Source organism: Myxine glutinosa, chromosome 3 (assembly GCF_964187855.1).
Source record: "Myxine glutinosa chromosome 3, kmMyxGlut1.1, whole genome shotgun sequence".
Classification (NCBI taxonomy): Eukaryota; Metazoa; Chordata; class Myxini; order Myxiniformes; family Myxinidae; genus Myxine; species Myxine glutinosa.
Window position 1 is genome coordinate 45,314,569 of NC_136263.1, and position 18,924 is coordinate 45,333,492.

At 45.9% G+C, this 18,924-nt stretch overlaps 1 protein-coding gene across 1 annotated transcript; it reads right to left on the reverse strand.

Annotated features, from left to right (window-relative positions):
- Window positions 1-6,848: 6,848 nt before the first annotated feature.
- On the reverse strand, window positions 6,849-15,240 carry LOC144888219 (5-taurinomethyluridine-[tRNA] synthase subunit MTO1, mitochondrial-like). Its single transcript, XM_078773971.1, is given in 14 exon segments — window positions 6,849-7,380; window positions 7,560-7,717; window positions 8,648-8,766; window positions 8,851-9,019; window positions 9,169-9,376; window positions 9,555-9,685; window positions 9,781-9,971; window positions 11,692-11,804; window positions 12,148-12,260; window positions 12,408-12,448; window positions 12,450-12,576; window positions 12,825-12,942; window positions 14,399-14,598; window positions 14,892-15,240. Coding segments are annotated over 14 exon segments (2,094 nt in total). The 5' UTR covers window positions 15,196-15,240; the 3' UTR covers window positions 6,849-7,278.
- Between the last annotated feature and the right edge of the window lie 3,684 nt (window positions 15,241-18,924).

Consider the following 18,924-nt stretch of genomic DNA (forward strand, 5'->3'; position numbering starts at 1 on the left):
GGTGGAGAGAGGGCAGTGCAGGGCGAGTGAGGAAGAGAGGTTTTTATAAAGATAGCAACCCCACCTCCAGGACGAGGCTCAGGTCTATCATACCGGAGGAGGGAGTAACCTGGGAGAGATACCAAGGAATCAGAGACATCATGAAGGAGGAAAGTTTCTGTTGAGCAGATCACGTCTGGTTTGTCAGAAGCAACCTGTATGGAGAGATCAGACAAGTTTGAGCGAAGGTCCCGGATGTTTGAGGTCCATACTGTTAAGGAAGAGGCAGGGGGAGCATCGGATACAGAACAGGGGGGGAGCGTTAGGGTAAGATGTGGAAGAGGAGGAAGAGGTAGGGAGAGCTGTTGAAGGTGTGTCGGAGATTACAGAATAGCTTGGAGAAAGGGAAGAATGGGGTAGACAAAAGGTTTGATGGTGATTGGGAGAGGCGCAGTGAGGTGTTATTTGACGAGGGGGAAGAGCGAGGCAGAAAGTTGAAGGAGATGAAGGTGAAAGTTGGAAGGGGGAAGAAGCGGGGAGGACGCTTTGAGGAGGAGGGGTGAGAGGGGAGTCTAGGAGGGGAGGAGCGAGGGAGAGTCTCGGGGGGGAGGGGTGTGGGGGGAGATTTGAAAAGAATGGGTGATTGGGAAGATTTGGAGGGGAGGGGCAAGGGGGAAGATTTGAAAGAGATGGGTGATGGGAATGATTTGGAGGAGAGGGGCAAGGGGGTAGATTTAGAGGGGAGGGGTGATGGGAAATGGGATTTTGGGGTGATGGGATTTTGAAAAGTGTACGATTAAAGGGAAACGAACATTTATTGCAAAATGGGTTTCTTGAGACATTCGAGTCAAAAATACGTTTGAGGACGCTGGAGGGAGGATTGAGTGCTGGAGAGTTTAGGGAATGAATGAAAGATGCACTATAAGAGATGGAATTTTTTTTTGGAATGAATAGATTTGGTGAGCAAGTCGAAAGCATCCTTTTATAGAAGAAGAAGAAAAAGGTGTTATAGAATATGACAGAATACAGGTCTTCAGGGGTCAGATGAGACATTTTTTAACAACGTGATCACGTGATCACAAACAACGTGGTCGAAGAACGAACGAACAAATAAGAACGAATAAACGAAGAAGAACAGAAGGAAATGTTTTTTTTTTTTTGTTTTTTTGAGATTTTAAAACAAGGAAGTATGGGATGAAAAGACCGTGAAAAACAGAGACCGGAAAGTAATTGCAGCGCGATTGGAGAACCGCTGAGACAAAAACAAAGCCTCAAGCCAAGGTCGGACACGGTAGCCTCGTACTACACTTAGGCCTCAGAATACGCGATACTAAAGACCGACGATTCTGTACACAGGTATGAAAAACCAACGCCAAGAATACTATTAAAGACACCCCAATAGGTACATACACCAAGAGAAAGATACAGTTTCGACAAAAACACAATTGTGAAAAGCTACTTAACTTCGAAAGCGAGCGCGCATGGACAGCTTTGAAGAGACGAGACCTCCAATCTTGCGCATGCGCAGACCACCCCATGCCACTTGTTCACTATTGTGCCCGCATTTCAGATTCCGAGCTCAAAGGATGGCTGAGATATCGCCCGGACAAACGAGAGAACCTTGACCTTTGCCCTATATAGTCAAAAAACATTAACAACCTCACTTTTGTCCTTCGGAATCATCTGGTAAAGTTTGACGAAGATAACTGAAAGCGTTCGCGAGTTATCACACTCACAGATAAACAAAGGAGACAGCAGACCGACATAATGACGAAAATTTTCAGTTTTCATCATAAACAGACAGGGGTGAAACCACAACCTCCAACGACCTTTGGTGGTGGAGGTAGTAAAATTAAAATTTTACAAGTTGTGGAAAAAAAAAAGCAACGTTTATTTGGAGGTTTACCGTCGTCGATGCAGCAACTTTTACACCACCTTAATTCACATGTTACATGAGTTATTCATGTGTTTGACTGCCAGACAAGCACACAGACTGCAGCGAATACCTTACTCCTCTTTGTCCATGTGCTTTCAGTACGAGACTCAAACAATTTGCCAAATTCAGAGCTAAAGTACTGTTGAGACTGATGACTGACTGTCAGACATACCAAGCGAGCCGATTGCTTAACCGCACTTTGCGCTACGGGCACGGGTAATTATGACAAGTCGGATAACTCAAGTGCCCGTTTTCATGTCACCCCAACACATCATACAAGTCCAGGTGCAATGTGTTACCATGACGTCCATGTGGGCTGATGTTCATAGCTCGCCGAACGAAGCAAAATGAATCGAATGACTGATCCCAGAATAAATGACAACTCAAATTGAAATCCTCGTGGTTTTCCCTCTTTCCAAAATTTAGAAATGTTGATCGTTTTTGCAAAATGACATTCACATGAAGGGAAACTGAACAAACGTGAAGCGTAAAAAAATAATATAAATCGGTTTACAAGTTTCCTTTCATGGCCTCCAAACACCAACCCTCTGCAATTGGAAGAGCGCTCAATCTCATTTTCAAAACGAGGTTTTAACTGCAAGATCATTACGGACGCTTCAAAAACACAACACACATTCGCACCCTCATGCATGATTTACAGAATTATTGCAATAATAAAAAAAGACCAACAACATGAAAGCACCAATGCGTTTCCGTATAATTGTGTAGTGATACAACAACATGCATTTTAAAGGCCATTTTCCCTGCTAGAGCGGGGGTTAGCCTTGCGGTCCCCATGACAATCTTCTCCATTTTGCCCTATTTTCTGCATCTCTCCTTGTTAACCCCCTTGCCCGCATTTCTTCTTCCACCATCTTTAGCCAAGTCTTTCTCGGTCTTCCCCGTCTTCTACTTCCTTCTACATTCATTTCCATCACTCTTCTCAACCAGTCACTTTCATCCTTCCTCAACACATGACCAAACCATCTCGACCTGTTCCTCTTCACAGCATCAATCACAGGCTCTATTCCCATCATCTTTCGCAATTCATCATTTGTCTTCCTCTCTCTCAACGATACTCCGCACATCCGTCGAACCATTCGCATTTCCACCCTTTCCAACCTTCGTTGCTGCTCTACGTTCATTACCCATGTCTCGCTCCCATAAATCATAACACTTCTCACACATGCAGCATACACCTTTCCCTTCAGCTTCAACGACACTCCCCTCATCATCAGCACGCCACTCAATTCCCGAAACTTCTTCCATGCACATCTCACTCGAGCAACCGTTGCCGAGTCTGATCCACCTTCTCCATTCAGCATGTCTCCGAGGTAGCAAAATGTTTTCACACCTTCCAGCTTCACGCCGTCTCCAAGATCCAACTCAACATTTCCTCCATCTGCAGCTCCCTCTGTGCACACCTTACATTTGAATGTAGCTGCCACACTGGTTAATGACCCTCTCAGACCACTACATTTTTGATGAACCCACTCAGTGCACATTGTACACTGAATGGAGTTCACTCCGACACCCTTCCTACACACAGCACAGGGCCACTTCCCAGTTCTTTCCACCTCACCACATGCTTTACCACTTGCCATCACCTTCGTCTTTCCGATATTCACCTTCAGACCTTTTGTCTCCATACATTCCTTCCACGTGTTCATCTTTTCCTTCAATCCATCCATACTTTCCGCAATCAACACCAGATCATCTGCATACAACAACTCCCACGGTAAACCCTCCTTTACGTTCTGAGCCAGCACCTCCATCACAGCTACAAATAGTAGTGGACTTAGTACCGACCCCTGATGCACTCCCACCTTCACCTCAAACTCACCACTGTTCCCGTCCTTCGTCCTTACAGCTGTGCGTGCTCTTTTGTACATTGCCATCACTACTCTGATCAACCATTCCTCCACTCCTAACTTCCTCAATGCCCATGTCAATACTTTGCGTGGAACCCGATCGAATGCTTTCTCCAGATCAACAAACCCAAGAAACAACTTCTTCCTCTTCTCCATGTACTTCTCCTGCAACTGCCTCACAATGAAAAGCGCGTCTGTCGTTCCTCTTCCTGGCATAAATCCAAACTGCATTTCGTCGATCTTCACTTTCTTCCTTATCCTCCTCTCCAACACCCTTTCCAATACCTTCATTCCATGCTCCAATAACTTTATCGCTCGGTACGAGCCACACTCCAGAGGGTCACCTTTCCCCTTGTATAGAGGGACGAGGGTACTCAGTTCCCAATCCACTGGAATGCGGCCTTCTTTCACCACCAGATTACAGATCTCTGTCATTCTCTTCACACCCCAACTTCCTGCTGCCTTCAACATATCTCCCACAACTCCCGTCGGCCCTCCCGCTTTTCTACTCTTCATTGCTTTTATCGCTTCCTCAACTTCCTTCTCAGTTATCTTCTCTGCCGGTCCTAAAACTGGGTTACTCTCTATGTTGCCATCCCATTCATTCTCTGTATTCAACAGCATTTCCATATATCTTTTCCATCTTCCTTTAATTCCATCTGGGTCGACAACGATTTGTCCCACTTCATCCTTCAAGCAGCTCACCCCCATCACATCACACCTCTCTTTCGCTATCTGCTTTGCAATCCTGAATACTGCTTTGTGACCCTCTTCCGAATCCAAGCGTTCTCCAAACATTTTCCTACATGCCTCCTGCGCCTTTGCTACCTCTTTCTTTGCAGCCTTCCTGGCTGCCTTATAACTTTCATACTCTGCTGTTTCTGCTCCCGTACCCTTCGCCTTCTGCCACTCCTTGAACTTCTTCCTCTTCTCGTCAATCCTCTTTCCAACTTCATCATCCCACCACCATGTTTCCGAGTGCCTCGGTGGTCCTTTTGTCCATCCACATACCTCACCAACGGCTCCCAACAGACAAGCTTTTATTGACATCCAACCACTTTCAAGCTCAACCACATCATCCTCGACCCTACTCAGCCTCTCTTTTAATGCCTCCCTTACTGTCACCTCTTTCAACCTCCACACCTTCATTCTCGGTTGGTACTTCACCCGCTGAGCTCTCCTCGCACCTTTCACCCTTACGTCGCAGACAACCAAGTGGTGCTGTGAAACAGCCTCCTCCCCCGGGATCACCTTTGTGTCTCGGAGGTGCCCCCTATCTCGCCTACGCACCATCAGGTAGTCAACGGTTGTCGTCGACCCACCTGACGTGTATGTAACAAGCTTATTATCCTCTTTCTGGAACTGAGTATTACAAATCAACAAATCAGCTCCATCAGCAAACTCCAAAATCCTTTCACCTTCTCCATTTCTCACACCATATCCGTAACCCCCATGAACTCCGTCAAAACCATCCATACTCCTTCCCACATGTCCATTTAGGTCTCCTCCTACCACAACAACTTCCTCATCTTTCACGTTTTCCATCAGCTTCTCTATCGCACACCAGAACTTGTCCTTCTCTTCATCGCTCCGACCAACCTGCGGAGCATATCCCGAGATGACGTTCACCAAGAGCTTTCCAATCATCATTTTTACCATCATCAACCTATCACTCACTCTAGTCACACTCACCACACTGTCTACAAACTCCTCAGAAAACAGGACACCAACACCATTCACGCCCTCCAAGCACCCTTGCCACACAAACTTGTATTTCTGTCCCTGCCTACCCTTCACCATTCTCACACCACTTCCCTTCCATCTCGTCTCTTGCACACAACATATGTCCACTCTTCTTCTGACCAATACTTCCACCACTTCTCCTGATCTCCCTGTCATTGTCCCTACATTCCATGTCCCAAACCTCAGAAACCGATCTCCACTTCGGGCTGTACCCTGCCCACATGTAGTTGTAATTGTCATGGTTCTCTTTTTGAGGCAATGTTTTTTATGGCCGGATGCCCTTCCTGACGCCAACCCTCTTAGTCGCCTCCTACGACACGCAGGGATACGGCGTACCTATTCTTATCCAGGGTATACACTGGGAAACGTTTAAAACATGGAAATCCTGGGGGGGGGGGGGGGGGGGAGATCACCGCTGCGGTTTAAACATATTTAAATAAAAATTTCAACAAAACCATGAAAACAATCTGGGAAAAGTCTCTAAGTGAGAACGTGGATTTGAGAAAGCAGGAGCAGAGGTGAAAGAACAAACGAGAATATAGGGGGCGGGGCACAAGTCGAGACGAGGAGGCCGCACGAGACACCAGGCCGCACGAGGCCCGGACAAAGAAACGACTAATTACACACAAATTTGCAACAACTACAAAACCAAAACCAAATAGAAACACACAATAACACATACACAACAAAATACGCAGCGGAAATTTGACAAAGAAACGAACGGGAAAACACTCAAACTTTGATGCCGTGGAGAGATCAAAGCAAGCCCCGTCGCTCGAGGGACCGGAAGCCTGCTTTGAGGAGGAGGGGTGAGAGGGGAGTCTAGGAGGGGAGGAGCGAGGGAGAGTCTCGGGGGGGGAGGGGTGTGGGGGGAGATTTGAAAAGAATGGGTGATTGGGAAGATTTGGAGGGGAGGGGCAAGATTTGAAAGAGATGGGTGATGGGAATGATTTGGAGGAGAGGGGCAAGGGGGTAGATTTAGAGGGGAGGGGTGATGGTTATTGATGGTGATGGTTATTGATTGATGGTTATTGATTGATTGATGGTGATGGTCTCCTGTGTAGTGATAGTTATTGCATCATTATTATTAGTTTACAAAGCATACAGCCGCAAAGCATTAAATACACGAGGGCAACATCGGGCACAGCGGCTCACTCGAATTGCCTTTCAAGCACAGGATTGATGTCCATGAAAAATGTCTCTCGTGTACATAGGATACTGGTTTCCTGCATGATGAACCGGGAGCATGCTCTAATGTACAATGAACTCTGAGCTCTAGCTCTAATTCCGCCCCCCCCCCCCCCTTCCCATGCCTCCTCCCCACAAGCCCTCTTCCTCCCACAGATCTCCAGATGTCCCTGCTCTGAAATGTTGTACTTGTGTGCTTCCCTCTCTCTCCCCATCTTGTCTCCCGCTCCCTTTATCTTATGTTTTATGTGTCAGTTTGTCTTTTTATGATTAATGTTAGCTCTTACACGAACCTCGATCTTGTATACAAAAAAAAAAAACTCAAACTAATATCCTAATATCCTTGGTCCATATGAAATTCATGTACAAAGCTTTCCATGAACCTTAAATAATGTAGAAAAATAAAACAGCCTTCTCCTTTTCTCCTTTTATCCTCACATCCTCACCACTGCATCATCATCGGTTTTTTCTTCATTCACCTGAAAGCTCTCACTACCGCTCCCCGAACTTCCCCCCTTTTTACCATCATCTAATGATAAGACGGTGAGGATGAGGAGATGCTCATGGAAGTCGAGATCTTTCCAGTCTCTCTTGTGTGACGTAACGCAGGAGGTTAACAACAGCAGCTGGAGTTACACCAGGTGTTCGGCTTGCGGCCGCTATCTGTGGATAATAAAAGGGGGAAAAAGGGCTGGAGTGACAAGTCTTTGGAGTAGTGCAGACATGAATCAAACCTTGACCCAGTGAGCTCATGCCAACTCAACCTCGTGCCAAAGCACAAAATCAGCATAAAACGACGATTGAATCTCGAAGAATAATCTCCACATCCAATGTTAACCCACCATGGTAGGCCTCGTGGTGGCGAGCCTCTCCCGAACCTCAGCGGACAGTGATATGGGCAGAGAGGTATAGTCCAGGTCAAGGGGCAAGGGCAGGTTGGCCTCATTTCTCACCGCCTTCATTGCCTCCTGCTCCATCTCCATGGGGAAAGCGTACACACCTAGTAACGCAAATTAATGGTTTAACACAACGAATAAGCTGTATGACGAGCCAATCAGTATTACACATGACAAAACGCTGACTTTTGAAGACCCAGTTTATCACAGGGCATCATGGGCTATCTATCTACAAGTTTCCATCCTGATATCTCATACGACTCATATATATACTCAATATCATACTCAGAAGTGTTATGATTTATGGGAGCGAGACATGGGTAATGAACGTAGAGCAGCAACGAAGGCTGGAAAGGGTGCAAATGCGAATGGTTCGGTGGATGTGCGGAGTATCATTGAGAGAGAGGAAGACAAATGATGAATTGTGAAAGATGATGGGAATAGAGCCTGTGATTGATGCTGTGAAGAGGAACAGGTTGAGATGGTTTGGTCATGTGTTGAGGAAGGATGAAAGTGACTGGTTGAGAAGAGTGATGGAAATGAATGTAGAAGGAAGTAGAGGACGGGGAAGACCGAGAAAGACTTGGCTGAAGATGGTGGAAGAAGAAATGCGGGCAAGGGGGTTAACAAGGGGAGATGCAGAAAATAGGGCAAAATGGAGAAGATTGTCATGGGGACCGCAAGGCTAACCCCCCCCCCTCCCCCCCCCCCCCCCTAGCAGGGAAGATGGCCTTAAAATGCCTGTTGTTGTGTTGTTGTAACCTCATACGACTCATAAACTCCCTTTCCCTCCTATTGTTCTTATCACATCCTCCTTTCCCATTTCTCCCCCACCTCCCGATTCCAATACCCTTTTCCTTGAATGTCTTATCCTCATCCTATCTCACCCTTTTGTCAATTGAACTTCACCCTTTCCCTTTCAGTATTCTGCAGAACTCCAACAGCCACGGCAACGAATAATGCATACCGATGCTGACTGCATGAGGACTTCCAGATGTAATCATGTGGGTGAAGGTGATTCAATGATTACATACTCTCAATCTTCAGGCGCTTAGCAATTTCGACCAATTCAGCATATTTTGTAAGCGCTTCTGGGTAAAGAGCTGCCAACATCTCCATGGTTACTCCCGGGTACTGTAGAATGTCCAATGCACTGCAAAAGAAGAGAAGGCAGAAAGATTAAAAACCAAAAGCAATGAGGTCAACTTTCTTGGAAAAGCTTCGTACATATACCAACCTGAGAACGTTGGTGCGTTGAAGACTGATCTGAATGTCAGGAAGAGCACTTGCCCAGCGGGGGGATGAGCAGCGGATGGAACACAGAGCAAGTTTGCCATCATTCATAGCCCTGGCTGTTTCCTGTACCTTGCGCCAGCGAGATTCCTCCACACAGCCTAGTTCCCATCCTACAGCACAACCCAATACCATACATGGTTGCCATGTCTTTCACACCAAATCAATTGCGTGTCATCTTCAAATAAAAGCTTACATGCATAATCAACACCTAGTCACACAATGCCATTAACCCTGAAACACATTCTTAATAATTACTAACCTTTGGCAGTGAGACGAAGGTCAGCATTATCGGGCCGCAAGGTGAGGCGGAACTCAGCACGAGAGGTGAACATGCGGTAAGGCTCATCTGAAGATATCCCAGAGAGCATGTCACTCACCATGACACCAAGAAAGGCTTCGTCACGACCAAGCTCCATCATAGGCTTTCCCAGGCTCAAGAGGCCTGCATTTATCCCTGCCAGCAGGCCCTGGCATAAAGGTATAATAGAAGGTAAGGAATGCAAAAATACAAAAGCATTAAAAAAAAACAAATGAAAAAGAGAGAGGGAGAAAGATATGGGGAATTGGAAAACAGAGACAGGGCAGCTCAAACTTTTGTTTTAACATCCATTCTGCCATAATCTGTCCACCTCATTCTTCCCAAACCTGTCCAGCTGCCTCCTCGTAGCCTGTGGTCCCATTGATCTGTCCAGCGAGGAACAGCCTTTGAAGACGGCGACTCTCGAGTGACGGACTCAACTCCCGAGGATCCAAGCAGTCGTACTGCACTGCGTAACCTGCAGGAGCGACCATGGCACACCACCATCAGCACTGAGATCATGAGCTCTAATTGGCACTCTTCGGTCTACATTTAACGATCACAATCAATTACCAGGACGGAGCATCTGGCAGCGTTCAAGACCAGGCATGGTCCTCAACATAATCTCTTGCAAGTCTGCAGGGAGTGACACAGAGAGACCCTGGGGGTACACCATCTCAGATGAGAAACCTTCTGGTTCCAGCCACACGCGATGTTCCCGTCCAGGGAAGCGAATGACTTTGGCTTCAATGGAGGGGCAGTATCTTTGGATCGGGGAGCAATGGCAAAGAATGAGTTGAATAAGAATTCCCATGAAGGACAGGTTCAGCACTAATGTAGTAAGTTAGCAACAGACTTGGAGTGAAACACAAGGCAAGTATCAAAAATAGAGCTACTAATAATAGTCATTAATTAATTTTAATGTTAAATGCTTCTTTTTTTACGGACATAAATGAATACTAATTTCACTCTGCATGTGTTGCACATCACGTGCAGTGAATTCCACGTCCCTGCACCTTGTACTTATTGTTATTTTTAAAAAAATGCTTCTGTACACCGAACAAAAATCGAATCGGCTTATTCTTGTCACCTAACCAACTCATCCACCTAGTTTTGTCATAATCCGTCCACAACTTGAGATACCGTGTTATATATCGTTTTTGGCCCTATCTCCCAATAATGAAGAATCACTTAAGAAATTGTTGGATCCGGATCTTCACCAAAATCTAGTCAATTCGTCCTTGTCACACACCCAACATGTCCAGCAAGTTTTGGTGGCATCCGTCCACATCTTTTTGAGACATCCTGCTCACAAACAAACAAACAGGGGTGAAAACGTAACCTCCATCCACCTGCAATGGCAGAGGTAACGAGATAACGTGCAAGACTTAAGACTCTTGAGCGAAGACAAACACAAAGACAAAAGCAAGACAACATGACCAGGTAAGTACGTTTAAAAAGACATGGGGATGGTTTCACAATACAATTAATAGGACAGGGAACAAATGGCAAGTTAGACAAGACAGATCTGGATTACATTTTCTTTAAACTCTGTTGGTGGATTTTGTGAACATTTTTCTGCATCCACATGAATGCAACAAGACAAGAGCTCGGATGTCTTTATTGAAGATCACTATTCCACATCTATGTTATGAGATGCCATTATTTAAATTCCTGAAGCAAAACGGTGCAAAAATTATATATTTAACAGACATACCAGCAAATGATTACCCATAATACATATAATTTCACAATCAATGAGATCTTCTACTTCGAATGTTCAAAGGAAGTTTACCGAGGTTTTGGTATGATTGTCAAGTATTTTAGGTCAGGTCAGTCTTTTGGGACCGCCACTGATAACATGGTACCCAGTGCTACCTGCCGCATGGTCGGGTTGTCGGCGACTAAACTGACACCCCTCCCTGGCTTTGCTAGTGGGGAGGGTGACTGACACCTTGCCATCTGACCCTAACAACATCTGAAAAAAGGAGGATGAGCTGCTGTGGAGAGCCAACTGGGCCATCCAGTAAGGAGATGGTGTCTCCTAAAAATCACCCATCCGGTTTGGACCGGTTCAAGTCATACCAAATACTTTTAAAATGGTACGTGCTGCTTCCTTGCTTGGAAAGCATAGACCACGGACAATCCCTATCGGTTAGCATCCATGGGGAGGAGGAAATTCCCCACTGAGTGTGGTGAGAAAAGGGGTGCCATTGTTGACGTCGCTGGTACCCAGAGTATCCAGGGACGAGATGTTAGTGACACCACTTCCCCCAAGCTCAGTGGCTGTGTTAAGTGTTTGTCTCGTCCGTATGTCCGTGTGTGTGTGTGTGTGTGTGTGTTTGTGTGCGTGTGCATGTGTGTGTGTGAGCTCTATTCCAAGCCTTAAACCAAGTAGTTAAAAAAAAAAAAAGTGATATTCTTATCATTGCGAGCTCCTGCGTCACTCTGAAAAGGACAATACCATGTCGGGTATAAACCCACCTTGGACCCTGTACATTTCCCACTACATGCGCCGAGAGTGACAGGTTATCACGTACGACACGTTCCGATTCCGAAGTTGTGTTGGTTAGATAGCAGTGGATTTGGTCTGCAGGCTGAATGGGACAGACAAAGTTCCGCAGATAAAGTATCAAAATAAAAAACTTTACACATTTGTTTATATACTTTGCACAACAAAGAACCTGAAGGTCAGCAATTTAAGGTCGAGGGTTCAAGCTCCGTGTGATGAATATAAAGCTTGTAGTCTTTAATACTCATGGAGGAGCTTGTACAAGTGTAGTAAATCACTTTTAAAACTTCATTATTAAGGAAGTCTGCTGTATTCCACAAATTATAAGGCGATCGCGAGACATTACTGTCATGTATTACACACGTAAATGAGATCAGCCTCGTGGGCTAAATACTCAAAACGGGAGCGTCAACGAGGTCATTACGAACCTTGATATAAACTCTGTCATTCATAAAAGAGAACGGAGCTGGTGGGTCATCTGGAGGGACCAGTTTCAGCACAGAGAAGTCCACAGAGTTCTTAGAAATTCTGGGAGGAGTCCCTAACAAAAAGGACAAGGAGAGTAAAGAAAAGCATAGCTGTTTGACTAACTAGAGAGGGAATAAAACATTGTAAGGAAAAACTACGAGCATCACCTGTCTCTCTCACGACCCTCGAGTGATGCTTCTAACGTCACGTGATCCAGTACCTGTTTTAAGGCGTTTCCGAGTGAAACCACGTGCAGCGAGAGAGTGCGAGAGAAGAGGGGTCACCAAGTCGTCCACCCGACCTCCGCTCTTCGCCAATCAGGAGCTCCCCCCTGAGGAAGGTCCCAGCCGTGAGGACAACAGTTTTTGCTTCCACCTGGTACCCAGACTCTGCAGGGATAAAAAGAGAGCAGGAGAGCAAGGGCTTTAGAGGAAGGGAAGGGTTAAGTGTTGGTTTTGTAACCATTTCACTGCTTTCACGATGTAAAACGGAGAGACGAAGAATCAAAGAAAGAATGATGATATCACATGGTGAAGACGCAACATGTTTGTCTTTTGCATGTGACGTAGCGTAGGGTCTGGGGGTCCGATGATCAGGGTATGAAAATTTCCACAAAGAGCAAACTGCTTCATAATACCCAATAGGACTCCCTTCACTGCCGACACTCCAGGAAACGAAGGGTCTGGGGGTCCGATGATCAGATCGTCCACCGCACCTTCCCTCAACCACAAATTGGGAGTGCCACGTAATTCTGCCTGGTACAAGTGTGGCGAACAAGAGAGAGAGAACATAAAATGATGCGGAGCTAATTTTAACATTCCTGCGTGAATGTTCCAAATCGATGCTTTCGTTCATAACTCGCCCATAACTTGTTGAGATATCATGCAATACTAGCCGAAACCCGTGGAACATCCACGGAAGGGAGGATATGGTGTATGGATAGAGTGTACCATTATGGATGGCGTAGGGGATTTGCTTGTCCGAGTAAGAGTTAGGAAGAAAGATGAGAATGAAGAGTGCGTATATGAACAACGTATTTATTGCAATCTACTTAAATGACAACGCGACGATATACTTTTGAAAAATAAATGGATTCGTAATAGGAATCGGCATAGCACCACTCTGGCCGCACTGGTGCAGTGGTATGTGTCAATGGAAAGGAACAGCAGTAGAACCATAGACTTTAAAACAATGAACGGATTAGTAAATCGACTGGAATTAGCCCCATACTGGCGCATTGGTAAGCGTCAATGTCAAGGCAGAGCAGTAGGAATATAATACAATGAACGCAGTATCAGAGGTTGAAATGATTTTAAAACTTCTGGATAAACAATGTTTGGGGTAATCGTCAAGCCTCTGACGACTCCTTGCGTACTCGTATTATCAACCTTGATAGACACATATTTGAACGACCGTGCTCTTGAACATGCCACATATAACTGGCCGTGGGAGATGGCATCGTATCGGCAGTTAATCGGATGCTTTTGGGCCCCAAAGTCGACTAATTCAGATTTTTCGAGTATGGCTGTACGTGATAAACAAAGAGCGCGGTTGGAAGAAATTATGGTAAACCCACCTGATGAGGTTAGCGTACACCGCGATCGACGACACCGGCACAAATGCATGCTCAGGATTGTCCACTCGGTGGACGGCTTGCTGTCGCCGTCGACTGTCCAATCAGCGGACGACTTGCTTCGCCTTCGCCCAGCAGACGCCAATACGATGGCGTCGTAAGATGGCGTCGTAAGATGGCGTCGTATCGACAGTTAATCGGATGCTTTTTGGGCCCCAACGTCGGCTAATTCAGATTTTTTGAGTATGGCTGTACGTGATAAACAAAGTGCGCGGTTCGTAGATCGTAAATCCATAATAGTGCCGTGGGCATCGGATCACTGGATGCGGCGTAAAAGGGATAACAAAGTCGAATCCTTACGCTATTATTATCTAGATACCGTTTTTAGTCCAGTCTCTCAATTGTGAAGAATCACTTAAGGAATTAAAATATATATAGTATCCGGATTCGGATCTTCACCAAAATCGAATCAATTCGTCCTTGTCAAACAACTAACATGTCCACAAAGTTTCATCTGAATCTGTCCACAACTTTTTGAGATATCCTGCTCACAGACAGACAGACAGGGGTGAAAACATAACCTATGGTGGCGGAGGTAACAATGAAGAGCTTCTGACGAAGGATCACATTACAAATACCTGTATGAACTGCCGGTAGAGCTCACGGTCCACCTGAGCACGAAGTCCCCAAACGGCAGGTCCTTTTCTCCGGTTCAGAACACGGAAGTTTATGCCCGCACGATCCGCGGCCCGGCCGCACAGACCGCCAAGGGCATCGATCTCCCTGAGCAGATGACCTTTACCCACACCACCCCATGAAGGATTGCAGGACATCTCACCTGCTCAACACACACACACACACACACACACACACACACACACACACACGCACACACACACACACACACACACACACACACACACACACACACACACACACACACACACACAATCTTGAATTCTTGATCATGAAGGGAAACAACACGACGACACTTTGGTCCAGATTTCGCATCACAATGGGCCATCTACCTATTACATACGCACGGGCGGTGGGTCGGCGTGTACGGTTGTTGTGTTGGTGGCGGGGGATTCCCTGCATATTCGCATGTTATAAATATATTTCGATCCTCACCGATGGTGCTGAGTTTGTGGGTAAGAAGCAAAGTGCGCAGACCCATCCTGGCGGCCGCAGCAGCCGCCTCTGTCCCTGCGTGTCCACCACCCACAACGAGCACATCGAACCCGCTCGGTTCTCCTGCCAGTCCCCGTTTCGGAGCACAGAGTCGCCCAGTCGTGGCAACAAGACAACCTCTGCCGCCCGCAGCCACCACATCACCTTGACCAGGGCATGCAACCACCACCAGGGTTGCGTGAAACTGAAAGTGACAGCAAATACGTCGGATTACAAATACAACACTTCGGGTATTCTGGAACATTTTAATTACCGCATTGTTATTTATTTATTTCATGAAGCAATTCATTTGAAAGTATAAATTATTATTTGTAGCCTTCATCGCCTCAACACCGACCTTCGCGCTACTTTTCTTTAAAATAAATTTTCTCCCATGTCAAAGTTAATTATACACATAACATTCACTAAAAGCTGAAATTCACACTTTATTCGCAAGCATGAAATTTTAGAAGCGTCTCATAGAATTTTAAGTGGGAGTGTATAATCACCGGAAGGAACGAAAAAGGACCGGAAGACACCCAACGGGCCCGGAAGATACTGAAAGGGATCGAAAGCCACTCAGACGATCCAACGAAACATTTTCCTGACGAACATGAATTGTCACATTATGTACTCTGTGTTATACAGAATTACACGAGAGCTGCATTATCCATAAAGTTAGTCATATTTTTAGATCTGTGTTAAAGTCCCGGACGGTGTGATCCGCAGCAGTAGCAGAGTTATTATGCACCCGAAATTGTGCTGCTATTCTGGGCGCGAATCATTACCGAATTTGAAAGCTATGAGTAATTTACCTCACGAGCAAGTTGCCCATGCCCGCACAGAATTCCAAACGGGGTAGGGATGAAGGCGGAAAATGGCGTCGTTTATCATGGAGCCGCTAGTTGGAGCAACAATTCACACTTATTGCCACATCTGACTCAATTTAAATGCTCCAATGGCGGCAAGATGCTCCACTTTAAACTGTTTGTGTGCTATATGTAGCTTTTTGATGCCTATGGTCAGTAATAAAAATTTATATTGGTGTTAATGTTGGTGATCAAATTAAATTGCAAATCAAAGGGAGGTGCAAAGCACCCCTCCCTTTATATAAGGGATCGTTTCTCTGCATGCACCTTTTACATGGGGACTGAAAATGCGTTTCTCAGCTTCTACTGGACGAAATTGGCTGCAAATTTCAGAAGTAAATGCTTTGTACGTTCAGGTAATGTGTTTCAAATTTCAGCAACGTCCATTTATGTATTCTTGTTATATTTAGAAAACCCTCAAAATGACGTTGGTGTCCGTCCATCCGTCCAAAATGTGTTGGCGCTCATATCTCAAGGACTTGTAGCGACCCATGGGTCCCCCAAGCGAGACCAGCAGCAGAATCTCCTTGCTCCAGCCGGTGACGTCACCGGCGGTCAACCGCGGCGCCGGGGTGGCTGGTCACGTGACCACCAAAGCGTGCCGCGCGTGCGGTTATAATCCTTTGCACCTGTCGGTCACGTGACCACCGAAGCACGCCTCGCCTGAGAGGCGTGGCTTTCGGTTTCGGTTATGCTTTCTGGTTTGGATATATATGCAGCCCGATAAACGGGCTTTTCAGAGTTCCCGAGTTGGTTTTTACAATAAATATCTTCTCGGACGAGTTTGTGCCTTGCCCATCATTTTGTCCGTCTCATGCTGGAGCACGGGCTCCTTCAGACTATACATTGAAACTTGGAATATACATCGGCCAGTAGGTCTAGTTAATGGCTTTCAAAACAAATTCCACCTAAGTGCTCTCGATTTTGCTTTAAAATTTAATATATATATTGCTGCGGTTTTTGAGATTGTACATATGACTTCAATAAATGCTAAAGGTTTGCCCCTCATAGTTAGTTCCACAAGCAACACGTAGGCCCACTTGTAGTATTAGTTATGTCATAGTATGTGTAAGTATAGGCCATTTCCCCTATTCATATCTGCGTTGTGTAAAGACATGAGATTAGGTCCCGTTCATTTTGCATCCACCCTCCAATTCCACCTCGATGGGCAGAATCCATCCCACACCCCATTTGGCTGCCCGCTCAGTTTGTTAAGCATTGGCTGTCCACTAGTTGAGTAACATGAGGTTGGCCTAAAAAGGGTGGGGCCGGCGTTGAGGTCGGGGCGGAGTCGAGGCAGAGCGTCAGAGGCGATGACGGTAAGAGCCACCAGCCAATCAGGGCTCTAGCAGCATGGCGTGAGAGGGCGTGGTGAGGCACGTCTGGTAAGTTCGAGAAGGTTCACGGGGCGTGCCTATATAAGTCGCTTCACAAAGCCCTTGAACAGGACTCGCAGAGAGAGGACTTGTTGGGAGAGGACTTTTACAGCGAGCGCATATCGAAAGGACTGGACTTGAGGGGGCGAGCGCATTGTGAGCACTTGTTGGAGCGCATCGAAAAGGACTTGTGGAGAGATCTTTGTTGCGATAGCACTTTGAGGATTTGAGGCCTCGCTCGCTTTGAGGCTTTGAACTGTAACTCGCCATATTACGTATGTGCCAGAGGGGAAGAAGAAGAGGCGTTGGCGGTACGTCGCTGTTTATAAACAAACCCACCATAACCGCGCATGCACAGCAGCCTGGTTGGCAAAAGCGCAGTGTTTTCGTTTTGCACAATGGCGTCGCTCGACACATGTGATCGTTTCGGAGTATTTTAATAGTCTTGACACTGTTGCAAAATCTCGGTACAAATCGAAGTTGAGTTATAGGAATGGTGAGGATATTCTTCCGGATCCATTTGCATTGAAAGGATGGCAAAACAATCCATCTTGCTGGCCAGATTTGAACTATGGCGACGTGTACACGTACTTGATCGACACACCGGGTATCTACACAAGGGAGTCAATGAAGGCATTCAGGTCACAAGAGGCATACAATTTTTTTTTAAGTGGTCATGTGAAGCCACTGTGGTATCATGTGATCGGGAATGATGTACCATTCTGCTTTATCAAAGGCAAAGTCATACCATCACAGCGTCTCAACAACAAACCTCATGAGGCCTGGGTGTGTGTGGGGAAGAAGGTAGCTTCTGTCTACTGTGCACATTGTACATGTATGGCTGGGTGAGTGATAAATATTGCCTTTTGAAGTTTGTCAATTACATACATTGTGCAATATTTATGAGTTTTGATTAAACAAAGAATGATGTTGTTATTGTGTGCCCACTCCAGGTTGGGAGAAGTTTGCAGCCACGTCGCTGCAGTGCTTTTCAAAATAGAAGCCGCAGTGAAGCTGGGATTAACACAGTCGTCTTGCACAAGTGAAGCATGTCAGTGGAACAAGACATTCAGAGAAAAGGTACCTGTCCAATATGTTAAAACATTCGTGTTTCAGAGATTATTTTATATTGTTGTATTTTGATCACAGTTTGTTTGACCCTTGTACTATTTGTTTGTACATATTTTTTCAGTTGAACCCCAAGTCTGTGGTCGACTGCAAGGATTTGCTCAAACGTAACTGCCAGAAAGAAGTCAAAACTGTTGTATGCCAGCCCAGACAAACACTCCCTGATTTGGATATGCTAAAAGATCTTAAAGCTGTCTGTCCAAATGCAGCATTTTTTAGCCTCATTCCAAAGCTGGACGCCGAAGAGACAGACTCCGCTACTGAAGAGGAAGACGAGATGTATCTACCTGAGCCCCTAACCTCACTGTACAGGGAGGAGTATTCCTCTTGGTCACAGTCTGATCTCCAGGCAGAGTGTGACCAGATATATTGCAGGTTGACCTCAATAACCTGTGACCAGATTGCACAACTGGAGAAAGTTACCAGGGGTCAGGCTGTGTGTCCTCTCTGGTCGGAGCAGAGGAGGGGTCGCATTACTGCGAGTATTGCACATGAAGTTTTCACAAGGAAGTCAAAGACTGCACCTGGTCTGCTTGTGAAAAGAATCATGGGCTATGATTCGAGAAATCTAGAGAAAGTGCCTGCTATAAAATGGTGATTAGCCAACGAGTCAAAAGCGAG